Source organism: Centroberyx affinis, unplaced genomic scaffold (genome assembly GCF_046629955.1).
Source record: "Centroberyx affinis isolate AG114_WGS23_722 - 3 ecotype Tasmania unplaced genomic scaffold, CSIRO-AGI_Caff_v1 ptg004734l_1, whole genome shotgun sequence".
NCBI classification, from domain to species: Eukaryota; Metazoa; Chordata; class Actinopteri; order Beryciformes; family Berycidae; genus Centroberyx; species Centroberyx affinis.
Window position 1 is genome coordinate 435087 of NW_027282291.1, and position 14349 is coordinate 449435.

Here is a 14349-nt window from a genome sequence, read left to right on the forward strand (position 1 = left end):
TTCCAGGGGAGACCAGGCCAAGAAAGAAGCATCAAGACAAACAAAAGGTTGCGGATCAAAATCAAGACGAGTAACTTGCACTGATTACAAAAGATGAATAAGAGTGATAGCCTCATAAAGGTTTAGACTATGGTTGATTCATTTCACTCTATCCAGTCCATATTAGGTAAACAGGTGCCATGGACACCTTTGGAGTCTCAGTAAAACTTCGTACAATTATGGTGTAACCTATAAAATTTATTCATAACCTGTCATGTGTTGTATTAAAAAAATACAGCTCATCCACTTCTTCTCAATTTAGTAAGGCGACCGGTGCGCGTTGTGTTTAGTGCGCCTCTGCTCTGAAGACCTTTCTGCCTTTCTGAGCCGCCTACCTTTTATTATGGCGCCATCTGGTGGCGCAGTGAGGGGCAAGCCGGCCAGTACCAGACAACACAGTCCCCTTGTCCCTATATTCTTTCCGTAGTTGAAAGGAAAAGTTCCCCATTGTATTGCTGTGGCTCTGGCGCAGTCCTCTTTGGTGACAGGGTATTACTTTCTATTAGAACATGGACTCTCATCATGCATACCTGACTGGCGATTGCCTTATCCAGATTTTTACGTTCTTTAACGAGGAAGATTTAATCAGTGTCTCAAGTGTCTGTAAGGTAAGGAGTGGCCAACTTGCGGAAGTAATGTGCTTAGGCAATAACAATGTAACTTTTCTCACGTTTTGTAGTTAACTCAGTGACTTACCATCGGAATGATTATCAGTAGTGTCTGACAGGTGTGTGTATGTCTGTGTGCATGATATGTTTATGTTTTCAGGACTGGCATGAAGCTGCAGAGACTCCTTGGTTATGGAGGTAAGCTTATAGCATTTATCTGTGCTTTCCAAATGAATGTCAGGAGGAGGGTAGGCTACACCTATTTAAACAGAATCAAGTAGATCATGAATGTTGTGTTCAGGGGATCAAATCAACACATACTGTAAGTGAACTCCAATGTGTGTTCCCTGCAGGAGGATGTGTCTTCAGCGCTGGGGTTTCTGTAATCTGGCTGCGGTTGGCAGTGAGCATGTGAGACAGGCATGGAAGATATACTACCTGCAGCGCTCCCACTTAGACATGAAGATGACGAAAGGCCGGTCCGGTGGTGATTACACCTGCAAAAGCCTGAGAGGCCACACAGGTATATGCTCGCTCTCTCTCTCTCTCTCTCTCTCTCTCTCTCTCTCTCTCTCTCTCTCTCTCTCTCTCTCTCTCTCTCCACTCTCAGAGATCACTGAGAAAGCATCACAGAAACAAAACAAGAATATCACCCGAAAGGCATCCTGTCAGTTTGAATCTCAATTTCTTTTCTCTTGTCCTTTGTCTCTGTCTCTTCTACTTTGGTTCTGTGTGCAACTGTCTCTGTCTGTGTGTGTGTGTGTGTGTGTCTCTCTCTCTCTCTCTCTCTCTCTCACACACACACACACACACACACACACATCCATCTCTCTCTCTCCCCCTCTTTCTCTCTATGGGATCTCCTTTTCCTGACTGCCGCTGCCATATGACTATCATCTTTTTTGTATCTGACATGTGTATTGTCCTCCAGGCAGGGTGGTGGGGTTGGTGTACCTGAAGGGGAATTTGCCCCAGCTCCCTGACCTCTGCAACTGCAAAGCCGTGGTCTGCAGTGCCTCTACTGATGGTACCGTCCGCGCATGGAACATCCAAAATGTCAGTACAACACCTTCAGTGTATCATCCTGCATTTCATAATCCCTGTTATTAGCAGTAGTACCAATGTTGTAATACCTGCATAATAATAATCTGTCTGGAGGCACGCAGTTGGATTAAAGATACAATCCACAGTTGTTTCAGCTTGGGTATATCTATGTATGGTGTAGATGGTGAACAGGCTTTTTGGAACTTTTTTAATCCAATATAAATTTAACATAGGACTTTCATACAGTGTTTACAGGCAAAACAAATGTAAACAAACCCTTCACTGCCACAGAATACATGTAAAACTTATGTTTACGTGTCACATATTGTCAGCCCTTGTAACAAAAGCTTAGACAATACATTTACAAGTAGATAACTACCTTCAATCTTAAAAATCACTATATAAACGAAACAATAGTGAATTGACAGTGTTTCAGCGGGGGGCGCCATACTGCATATACACCTATGTCATAAATATTCTGAATCAATGTTCTTCAACCTTGTGCCATCGAGAGCCATGTGTATGCAGTTTTTCATTCCAATCAAACATGTTTTTTTTGTCTTTTGCTCAGGGTGCAGAGCTGTGGTGCAGTCCTGTGCAGAGTCCTTTGACAGCGATCGTCAGTGACGGAGAGCATGGAGTAGTGATTACAGCGGACTCCACAGGCCTCGTCAAGACCTGGCAGGGTCAGACTGGGCAGGAGGCTGCCTCCTACTCTGCTGCTTCTCCACACTGCACATTACTACAGTACAATATTAACAACAGCTGCTTCCTCTCTGTGAGTAACCAATGGATTCTCTCCTATTTCTGCTCAGTTTGTATAACTGAAAATAATACACAGCCAGAGTTTTTTCTAGCAAAATAACACTATCTCATTCAATTTTCTTCCAGGTAGGAACCAGTCAGGGATCTGTGTGTACACTAGCTGGTTCAGCTTTGACTAGAAAGTCCAGTCTAGTGGTGTGTGACAGTTTTAAAGTCAACATACTGCTAGTTTCACCTGACAAGAAATGGATTCTGGCTGGAACCAAGGACAATGATGATTTAAGTCCAAAGGTATTTCTTGCTGTCTTTGAAGGCCTGACGTTATGTTTGTGTTTCCTGGTCACGTAGGCTCTCTGATGTTTTCTTTTACTACGCATCTGTGCCAATGGCACGATGGGGTAAAAGGTGTTCATTGATAAGAGCGTCAAGAAACAGTTATACTATTGTATGAATGTTACTATTCTATGATTTTCTGGCAGGTGATATGCACTGAGAGTTTGACCTCTCCCTCTGAGGACGAAGAGCCTCTATGCCAGTGTCTGCCAGTCAGCGGGTGCCAGGTTGCTGTCTTCATACCCACCCAGCCTGCCAGACTGGCCATCATCCATCACAAGGGCCGCTCACACAACAAAGCCCTCACTGTGTTAGATGTCAGCATTAAAAAAACCAAGTACAAGACAGAGATCCAGGGTAAGGATTTACTGATCTACTAGTGATAATCTTTAGTTTTGGTACTGATGCCCTCATCAGCCATTGGAAAATATATTCAGTTGGTGAACCATTAAAGGAAAAATCCACCCTAAAACACTGATTCTATTAAACAACAGCTATTGGTGATGTACGTTTCATATATGGGAACATTTTGTGTTTGGTGGTGTATTTTTCTGATTCCTGCAGATAACTGGCCAAATGTAGATGATGTGATGTGACATCCACATTCCAGTGCAGCCACAATGGTTTGAGAGAATATTTTTGTAGTAGAAACAGGTCAAGGGAAATGGGTAAACCAAATAATTATATTACATTACATCACAAAATAACTTGAATACACTGAACATCATAAATTGATATCTTGCAGTGTAAGAATATACAAGGGTGGATTTTACCTTTTAATAGTGAGTTTGTCCCAGTATAAGTTTGAACCTTTTTTCATTCTAGTCCAGCAGGTGGAGTCCTTCAGCCTGACACTCAACAGCAGAGCCTCATACATCCTTCTGGAGGCCAAGGACAGCAACACTCTGGTGGTGGCGGCTGACCGAGGGCTCTGGGTCTATTCTCTGAAAGGAGCCCTACTCGCCAGCTTCGAAGACCACACTGCCTCCATCTCCTCCATATGTGTGGTACGCTCTTTTCTCATGGGGAGTGCAAGAAATATCCAATGTGGCAATATGCAATGTACCCTCTGTGCGAAATGTGTATGTTTGTGTGTGAAAATGTCCAATTTGTGTTCTTTTGTGCAATTACATTCATAGGATAGTTTTCGTGTGGTGACGGCGTCTCGAGACCTCTCCTTACGAGTGCTGACATGGAGAAACGACAAAGACCAAGGACTGACCCTGGAGAGCCGCTACCACTTACTGGGAGGCTCTCACACAATGTCCAGGTACGCTGGGCCATTCATATGCACCTATATGGTGTATCAGCAGCAGTCAGGTTGACGTCAAGAGTAATCAGTGATGCATTTTATTTAGTAAGTAGCCTGAAGCCAAACACAGATATTTCATTTGTACTTGATATGACATGCTATGACATAAATATCACCATCTTCTTATTCCCTTGGCGGTCTTTTCTTAAACCTGTCCCTACTGCTTGTGCCATGTGTTCCAGAGGGTTCACTCACGTTGCCTGTGACTACTCCAGCATTGTGGCCTCAGTAGAAGGGAACGATGGGAAAGACGTCCTGAAGGCTTACTCTTTCACCTCCTGAGCATCACTGCCCCACACAGAGGCGCTGGTACGAAAGCAGTTTGCACTATCCACTGGAAGGACTAGCATTTGCCTTTTATTATGAATTGTTACAACAGATATGCTTGCTGTATGATGTGCTTCAGTAAGTCTATGTTTACAAAAGAGTATCAGGCAGTACAGATGAAGAGCTCTATGTTATGGGGAAGGCATTGATACTGTGTGTGTTGTGGGATGATAACATATTTTGTTAAAAAATTAAAATCTGTACAGGTAGAAGGGCAATCTATTATAACTGAACTTCTTGGAGCTGAGGTATTTCAATGTTGATAGATATAACCAGTCTTAAGGCATAATGTACATACTGTAAAATATATCCTGACCTGTTCTTCAATATATTACCTTTACTCACTACTGAGGTAAAACAGTTTTATGAATTGTGATCATTTATGTACCATAAACTTGTGTATTGAGCCTACGTTGACAGAATTAGTTCTTCCATATAAAATACTCATGAAGGCACAAAAACACATACACAGGTCTGGTAGTAGCTACATTGAAGGGAAGAGGGTCACTAGAGTCTCAATGTCTTTGATTGCTGTCCATCTCATATCCAGAAGGACACACCTGAGGACTGTGGTCATGGTCTCACACGCTTTTCTCCCCTCCTCTGAGTTCTTTTCCAGCTGTTGAAAGGCAAACGGGACGTTTTAGTTGAAAAAATAGTTTGTTCTTTTCATTTAAACATTGAAATGAATCGCAATGAATAAGTGTTGTTTTTCTTACCCAAGTGAAAGCCTTGATAGTACGAGCCAGGAAAGCATTCTCTACCTCATCCGGTAGTGTCAGCATATGAGCCATACAATCTAGTATGCACGTTAGTGTTTCTTTGGTGGCCTTGGAAGAGATGATAAGGAGGGTAAGGTTCAGAAAGTTGGAAGTTGCCTTACTCTGATAATTCAGTGTGGCATTGCCGCTGTTTGAAACCTGAATAACACAGTACAGTGTAACTTCTGACCTGGTCCAGAGTGTCGAGGACAGTCTGAGCGTCATTGTTGTCTGGGTTCATGGCCTTGGCAGCCTGGATGGAGATGACTGGTTCTTTAAGCTGCTCCAGCCACGCCCACATCAGCCCAGTCAAGATGAAGGGATCCCGCTCCATACACAGCCTCTCCCACGCCCCGCCTTGGTTCAGCTCTGCCTAAACACATACCAGGCAGTCACTTTACACTCCCTGCCCATGTGTGACTGACACTGTTTATTCAGGCACATTCTTGTTGAATTAACCTGAACACCTCTTTAGATTTACATGATAAAAAAATCAATATTTGTAGCTCATAGGCAGATCCATACAGAATGCGGCACATAGAGGTGTGTGGATGAGTTACCTGCCAGGCTAAGACTGCGTGCTTGTGCCCTTCTTCCCCATCTTGAAAAAGGTCCACAGCCAGGGCCTGCGCCACCAGCAGTCTCCTGGCATCCAGGGACAACTCTGACTGCAAGGTGATAAAGGGCACGTCCGACTTCTCTGACTCCTCATCTCTTCCACCGTGCCACTTCTTACCGTTCATAGCCAGCTCTTCCCTCTGCTCTGCCTTCCACCTGGACAGCATGCTAACCCTTTTGGGAGATTCATCATTTCCCATGGACTCACTGCGTTGGATGGCTTTCCGCTTCACTTTCCTCAGGACAAGGGATCCATCGTTTTGGTTTGTCAGATTCCTGTGGTCCCAGAGTGAGCCTGCCGAGTTGTGTGAGATGACAGACTGGCTGCTGTTCCAACCGTGACAGTGGGCTGCAGGGAGGGAGGACTCGGAGGGGGAACAGGTCATGTGAACGTTGCTCTGTGACAGAGAGCAGAGAGATTGTGTCAGGAGGTTGAGTTGTGACCCCAGTCGTCTCAAGTCGGACTCACTATAGCTCAGGCTTTTGCGATGGTAGAAGATGGGCGGCTCGTTGAAATGTCTGGGTAAGGTGGGAGGGCCTGGTAAGCGGGGGCTTCCAAATAACTCCGGGTCCAGCTTCTCAACCATGCTGAGGGTCATCTCTATGTCGTGGATGTCAGGGGCCTCCAGAATGTCTTCCTCGATCACCTGCCGGTTCTCTGCAATGTCCAACAGCAGCCTACATACCAGCTGGATGATCTTGGGTAGGTGCGTCAGCTCACGCCTCTCATAGCCGTGCAGCATGTGTCTCTGGCGGGTCAGGTACTGGGACAGGGTGACTGGATTGGTCCGGGGCACAGCGCAGGAAAATACACTTCTCAGAGGGACAAGGAATTGGACAAACTGTCTGACACACTGCAGCTGGCCCCGGGTCTGGATGGAATTAGGACGCTTAGCGCGCACATATAAAATAGACTGGTCAGCTGACATCCTGGTGGCATAGGCCAAGAAACATGCTAACAGTACACCTGTAGGGGAGAAAGCCAGAATCCTTCAGTCTGTCAGAATTTCATGAATAGCCAAAACACTGAATACAAGAACCTATTTTCTAATCTGTACCTGTTCTTCCTAGACCAGCATGACAGTGGACTGCTATCTTTCCCTCCTGCAGTGCGAAGGCCATCACCTTCACCATGTCCAGCATGGTTGTGAGGTTGGCCACTCCGTAGTCGTCCCAGCCAAAATTGTAGAAATAAACTGAAACAGCCAGATGTGTTGAGTTAGACTTGTAGGACACTAGTTTGCAAGGTTCACTCTGAGTTATTTAAAGCGCTTACTGTCATTTTCCATGAAGACCTCTGGGCGGTAGGAGAAGCCGCTCTCTGGCTCCAGAGGGTTTCCACAGCTGGCATGTTCACCAGGCTTCTGCAGGTTGATCACTGTTTTTATACCACTCCTTCACACACACACACACACACACACACACACACACACACACACACAGTTAGAGACATGCACATTTTATTATACTGGTCTCCACAGATATTGTACTTCAATGTTCAGTAAGCTCCCAAAAAACCTTGAATCAAAGTTAGTTGTACCTTTTGAATTGATCAATAATGTTATATTTCTCAATGATTTCTGTTGAGGGCCTGGACATAGCAAGAAGGTGATCAGTAACCCTGAAATGATAGAAACATTATCGGTAGATTATATGGTATATAATTATTCACATATCCTTTTCAAGTCCAACTAACTTAACCTTAGAGAAAATATATAAACAGAGTTGGAGTAAAATGTGTGAGACGTGTTATGTTTTGATGTTATATCAGAGTAAATGCTAAAAAAAAAAGTAAAATGCTTACCAGGAGGAGTAGAGGCCTTTTATGGCCTGCTTGTCATCACTCCAGTAACTTGGGTTGTCATACTTGCAAGCTTCACCTCCACAGCCCATTGAGCATTGCATAGGTCCAGGGATGACGTACCGTATAGCTTCTCCTACAATTGTGTACTTTGCCCTGGGGGCTCTGACTGGAATTAACAGAGGAGAGAAGAGGAGAGGAAAAAAGGCGATATTACACACTACACATCAAACAAAAAATGCCCATCAGCTACTTCTCCTAAAATTACATTTACAAGGGACATTTGAAGCAATGAAATTAGCTTTTTATAAGTGTTTTAGAGTAAACAGACGAAGAATACTCAGCGAAAATATTGTGATGATAGTTTTCAAATCTTCAGCATGATTTACATAAACTGTAGCGATTCTAACAATCCCAAAGCCTCCACACAGTGCAGGATGGCCTCGAAAACGTAAATAATTAAGGTCATCAGTGGTGAGTACTCACTTAGAGGTGTCTAATCCTTGTCTGGCACTGTGCGTCTGACATCAGGGAATTACAGTAAAAATAGCCACTGTTCAGACACCATTCAAACTCAGTATGGCATTTGTTGAAATAAAAGACTGAAAATTTTTTTATAACATTTTCACACTTAAGTCCATCTTTACCATCTTTACTTACTGTAATCCATCAGAGCCCCACTTCTTGTCTTGGTGTGGAGTGCCATATGAACAATCACTCAGGCTGACATCCACAGTCATAGCAGAGCCTGGGCACACATACCTGTGTTGTTATACTTGTGTCTATTGTATTGTTCATTCCCTAACCTCTAATCCTAGCACTCACTGTTTCATGCCTAACCCCAACCCCAACCCTAAAGTATAACAAACAATTTGGACAGAAAAAAAATCTGCTTTGGAGGTGAAAAATACAAGTGGGACATTTGTTATCTCAAAAAAAAAAAAACACTTTAATTTGCTAAGCTTAACCAACCAAAGATCAACACCAGAAATCATATTCAGTCAAAGCAGACATAATCCATTTTGAGGGATCAGTTTAAGTATCTGTTATCCTTAGCCGGAAGTTGTGCCTCAGTATCTCATCACAGTACAATACAACTCATGATTACTATTCAAGATCACTATTCAAGAGTAATGTACAAAATAATCAACCTAGAATTAGCTAACAAGGAAACCAAGGCAAACAATCCAGCTATGAAAAGTTACACTGGTTTACCTGTAATGAGCGAGATGAGGAGCTTGTAACCGCCATGTCAGAACACAAATGTTCCCCTTCTCCAAATGCCAACATTTCTGACATCAACCTCCGCAGCTCTGACGTTGTCTTTCCCTCTCCAGCCCTGTGGAAAGTCACTCCTGTGGCCTTGCTTGATTTGATTCACCTCAGATTATCTGTTTAGCGGGGTGGGGCGACACAAGTATCCACATCATCCTGTACACTCACCAAGATCTCAGATCAGCCATGGGAATAAATAAACCTTAAGAGGTCTTCAAAAACTAATGGAGATGTTATAGTTTAAATCACTGTCCTGTCGAAAAATTTCTCCCCACAGGTTCCTCCTCATCTCACACACACTGTGTGGCTCAGGGGGGAGTGTAGAAGGGCTATTCCTGACTCCTTCTGGATTAGACTACTAATCTTATTACTGCAAGGATAGGTATAGAATAGACCACCCACCCCTCAACAAACAGCACACCATGACCATGTCATCATAGTTCAATACTTCATTACCTTGTGCTGGAGACTGTTATGATCTGCAATAATCTACAGTATATTGTACTATTTGTTCATATGCATCTGTTGTCATCAGTCGATCTACGTTTACACCAGAGACACTGCTATCCAACATTGGGTCATAAAAGTTTCTTGACATCAGGACGGGGCAGTTGATTAATCATATGCATTTATATGCTTTTTTGTTGTAAGTAACATAAATTGATATAGCTTTTGGATTTCTGTCATGAGAAGCCTAAAGCTTCTCTTGAATCAAGACACTCAAGTTCTCCTAACCTGCTCTTACAAAGAGGGGGGACCTTAGTGACATAGAAAGTGGATAAAATCTGATTGGCTTACTTGCACCCTGCTAAAGCTGGTTAAGATCAGGTTACTGAGGATAAATCAGTTTATGATGTAGATCACTGGACTGGCATTTGGAGAACTTCCAGAGCCAGCTACATCCTTGATATCCTTCTGTCATGCTAGGTTTCATAAAGCAAGGTACTATAAACAAGTCAATTTTGCATGATATTATCACAAAACAATTACAAAATTCTGTCCATATTATAGTCTACAGTAACATAAAGCCTTTCTGGATTCACCTTGTGGTTCAAGGCTTTAGTGTTTAGTGTGGTTCAAATTACGGTGATTCTTTAAGCAAGACAATCTATATCTTACTACAAAAGAGTAAACAAATGTAACCCTGTCCTGTGAAAATCATCAATTGCAATAGCTTTGATTTTTTTTTTCCTAAAATATGGACATTGTCTCTATCAGTGTAATGATTTTAGCTTATACTGATGCAGTTTAGATTCATGATTTCTTTCATTTGATTGTACTTTGAGTTGTATCAAAATGTGCTCCGTTAATGACTTTTAAATAAATATAACTATATTATAAACTCTATATACAAATTTCCCCTGACATGACCAGTGAAAAAAATAGTACTCTGTGGGGCAGTAACCTTTTCATTATGCAACATCTTATGACTTTGTATACATTTACTCTCACATCTCTATCTTCTATTGTTCTAGCCTCCAAAGAGCCAGAAAGCTTAATAGCTCCCTCACCTGGATACAAGCTGTAACAGCAGCAATCAGCTCAAGACACTGAGCAACAAATAATCAATAAAATCAGTTTATTTCATTTCTCCAATAATTGTCTTCAAAGTTACATAATAAATCTCAGTTATCTAAAAGCATCAATTCAAAAGATAAATTAGCAAGTGCACAACAGGAACGGTCCCTTTCACATACAGTTAATTTACAGTACTGACTAAAACAGCATTGTGATAAAAGTACTGGAATAATAGAGAGAGAAATCATGAGTGTTGGATGCAATATATGCTACCATGTCAGTGCAAGTCTGCTCCACTGAGAACAAGAACACAGCAAAACTCTAGTGAGAACGGAATGGGCTGACTTGACACCTGGATGTATTACAGTATAGTTTTTGTCCTACAATGATGCATTTTAAAGATGATGGTTTTACACTGTCTCCGACCATCGAGGTTGTTTGCCCAGTGGTGTTGCCTGAGAGAACCTCCACCCCTGTGTCCTTGAGGAGGTAGTCAGTGCTCGGCTCCTTTGTCCAAACCTTGCATGATACAGGCCTGTCCTGGTCCCTCTGCGTCCCTCAGCTTACACGCCGACACGCTCTTACTTCTTCTTTTTCTTCTGAGGCCCTTTCAGAGACAAAGAAAAAAAAGGGGCCAGCGTAAAGAATCTTGTAAATGAATAACCAATGGACAGACCCACCCAATGATAAACATTTCTTACCCAAGCACCAAAGTCAAGAATGATGTAATAGTAAAGCCCTATTCAAACACCATTGCTATTACCATAGGAGGTCAGTCACCCAGACAGTAAAATAATTTATTTGGTGACCATGGTAATCCAGGTCAACCACAGTACAGCAAAACAGGCAAAACTCTCTTCATTTGTCTTATCATTGAAAAGACTGATGCTACTCTACCCCACCACTGGTTTTATGGCCCTTGCAATAGAGATGCCTGGTGTGCAAATTGGTCCATACAGCATTAGATACGTCAGAGTTAACTCAAAATACAGTAGGTAATTTCAGCCAGAAGCTGGAGAAGTCCTGAGGTTATAATTACCAAGCAGCAGACCTCCACCAGTGAACAGTAACGCTGTCCAGAGAGGTCTTCAGAGGTAAAATATAGTGCTAACACACAGCCACAATTCATACAGCCTTTAGGAAACACTGGTGAACATGCTGATCATCTCCTGTGTTTTCATCTCACCTGCACTGCCCCAGATGTTGCGGTTGACCTTCTCCCCTAGCAGATAGAGAGGAGCCATGGTAAGGGCAGCACCTCCAAAAAACAACACAAGGCCCATAGGGCTCAGTTTGGCCATGATGGGGTACACCCAAATACCAGCAACATGGTGCACCCAGAGGATCCTGGAAACAAGAGAGAATAATCAAATCCGGTAAGTGAGCAACTGTTTTGTCTAAACCTCTACAGTACACAATGATACAATGACATGTATATAATGTGAGCTGAGGCTGCCCCTGACTTTGATGACAGGCATATCCCAGCAGTCTTACCATGACAAATAAAGTACAGAGAAAAGAGCCAAGCCTAGGATGCCTTTCACCCTGCTGCCGTATTTATGATTCTGAATGTACATCTGTACAAACAGCAAGGGTATGATGATAGTGTGCTGTAAACAGAAAGATGGAAAAAGAGTTAAATACAGGGGAAAATAAGATATTCTTTAGGCATAGTAAAGGACACAGTGGGAAGGAAACAAGGTACAGCCCTGTTGTAAACATGTGTTATCTCTATGTACCTTCACACTAAGACAAACCAGAAACCAATTACAGTATATTATAATAAGCTGTCAATAGGCAGCCATGTATTATGCAATTCTGTGTTTGTAAAACACACAAAAGGAAACTTGATCCTGTAACTATATCTGATAGTTGAGATGCTTAACTGATACGATACAGCTAGTAAAGCTGTAGCTAACTGTATTTAATACAAATGTGAAAGACAAATCGCAGTTCTAGTACTGCATATTTCATGAGCCATTTTGCAACCGAGTGTATAAAATAAGCTAACCGGCAGGGGAAAAAAATCAAAGAAAGACACTGTTCAAACTAAACCACTGCTCCCAGTCACAAGGGATACAACAACCATCCGTGCAAGAAATGTGTCTTGTGATCCCTTCAAACAGGCATGTGATACAAGCTCATGCCATTAGACTTCATCTGTAATGTGGATACACTGCTTATCTGTAATTGAATAAACTTCACTGCCATCGTTCAGTCTAAAGTCCAAATTAATGGAGCACACTTACCAGAGCATGGTTCAACCACACAGGAATAATGTCATCAAGGTACTTTGGGTACACCAGCTCTCTGTCATAAGCGTATATTGACCAGAAAGAGGAAAATACAAACTGTGGGGAAATGGAGCAAAAAGATTATTGTTGGCAGTTAGTTTGATGATGCACTATCTATGCAATGCCAGTATAACAAATAGGTAAAGTTACTTACTGAGCCAATGGGGAAAGCTAGAACAGTGAATAAGGTGTCCCTTAATTTCACCAGCAGAGATGGGACACCACCACGCAAAGCTTTAGCTGGAAGTATCAGATGGATGATATCAATCAACACACACAGTCCGAAGAACACGGTCTGCATCACCTGTAGAGACACAGCAATTACTGCGTGTTGGCCAGCAGTGACAAGACTGGTTGTACTGGTAGCTCCCAGGTGTCAATGCTTGGAAATGTGTGAATGTGAAGCCCGTCGCTGTCATAAAGGCTGAGAAACGGCAGGCGTACTCAGTCGAAATGAAAGTTAAAAAAAAAAAAAAAAGAGATACACGAAAAATCAGCTCTCACATTCAACTTCATTAATGAGTTCATGTGAATGAATTCATAACAGGCTAGCTACAGCCTCCAACAACACTGCTTACCAGATTGAGGAAAGTCAGATATTTCCATCGTCCCCCGTAGGTTTTTGCACCCGGGTGTCTTTCCGTATTCACCAAAGAGCAGTTAGCAGATAGCGTGAAAACATACCAGGCAAATATTAATACATGAATGCAAAGACATGATCCCCACGACATGGTAGCAGCCATTTTGCCAAGAGAGTGACAGTTTCCTTGGTCACGTGACATGGACAACGGTAGCAGCAACTAATGACGCGCGCTGGGTGGAGTTCTGCTGGTGCGCTCTTACATTCAATACTTAATTATAAGACAAACAATAATATTCTCCCCCTACTATTTTTTCCCCCCTCTAGTGTATGTTTCTCCCCCATGTTCCCTTAGGGCTCCGAAATTCAACACTATGCTCATTTTTTAGGCTGTAGTTTGTGGTTTAGGCTACTTCAGTCAGTGTTGCTCGGGCTCTACTTGACGTTTCCTCTTCTCTGATGTTGTCCGCCTCTGGTCATGATTTTTGCGACTTTTTTGAGAACTTAATATGACTCACTTGTGTAGCTGCCTTTGTAATTGTGATTTTCCAGACAAAATAGGCTAACAGAAACACCACACTTAAGTAGCCGAACTAAATCGCAATTACAAAGGCAGATACAGAAGTGAGTCATATTAAGTTCTCAGAAATCATGACATGTGCCAAACATAGGCAAACTGCACTGCAACTGCAAAGAGGAGAATGCATGGTCATAAGTAGGCTAGATCCCAGTAACACTGACTGAAGGATACTTAAAGGATATTTGCTAAACAACACCACAAACTATACAGCCTCAAAAATGACCATAGAATTGAATCAACATCTCTGTGACAGTCTCAACAAAAACTGAACATTATGAGCTTCCCAAAGCTGGTATTTATTGCAGTGCTATTGTATTGTACTGTATTATATTGTAAGGTGTTTAGGTTATTTTGTATACCCCCTGTATAAAGTTAATGATTACATGAAGATCATCACTCACTGCATTGTCAAAAAATAAATGGTTGATTTTGGCTTCATCCAACTACTCACTGTTTTAGCTGAAGTTTTTCTTTTATTATTGTTATTTCATAGT

General features: G+C 42.3%; 3 protein-coding genes across 3 annotated transcripts; 1 reads left to right on the forward strand and 2 right to left on the reverse strand.

Annotated features, from left to right (window-relative positions):
• Positions 1-477: 477 nt before the first annotated feature.
• On the forward strand, positions 478-4948 carry fbxw12 (F-box and WD repeat domain containing 12). Its single transcript, XM_071544958.1, has 10 exons — positions 478-647; positions 808-845; positions 1001-1170; positions 1579-1703; positions 2263-2469; positions 2583-2747; positions 2936-3146; positions 3615-3796; positions 3929-4059; positions 4284-4948. Exons 1-10 carry the CDS (start codon positions 549-551, stop codon positions 4381-4383), a joined length of 1428 nt encoding a protein of 475 aa, XP_071401059.1. The 5' UTR covers positions 478-548; the 3' UTR covers positions 4384-4948.
• On the reverse strand, positions 4913-9453 carry ptpdc1b (protein tyrosine phosphatase domain containing 1b). Its single transcript, XM_071544924.1, has 9 exons — positions 8269-9453; positions 7612-7777; positions 7348-7428; positions 7084-7202; positions 6866-7003; positions 5750-6774; positions 5380-5562; positions 5148-5258; positions 4913-5047 (listed from the first exon to the last, which is right to left on the reverse strand). Exons 1-9 carry the CDS (start codon positions 8312-8314, stop codon positions 4913-4915), a joined length of 2004 nt encoding a protein of 667 aa, XP_071401025.1. The 5' UTR covers positions 8315-9453.
• Positions 9454-10466: 1013 nt separating this feature from the next.
• On the reverse strand, positions 10467-13438 carry adtrp1 (androgen dependent TFPI regulating protein 1). The gene is made up of 6 exons (XM_071544957.1): positions 13274-13438; positions 12850-12999; positions 12651-12752; positions 11896-12011; positions 11588-11748; positions 10467-11008 (listed from the first exon to the last, which is right to left on the reverse strand). The coding sequence occupies exons 1-6, from the start codon at positions 13436-13438 to the stop codon at positions 10983-10985; spliced, it is 720 nt and encodes a 239-aa protein (XP_071401058.1). The 3' UTR covers positions 10467-10982.
• Between the last annotated feature and the right edge of the window lie 911 nt (positions 13439-14349).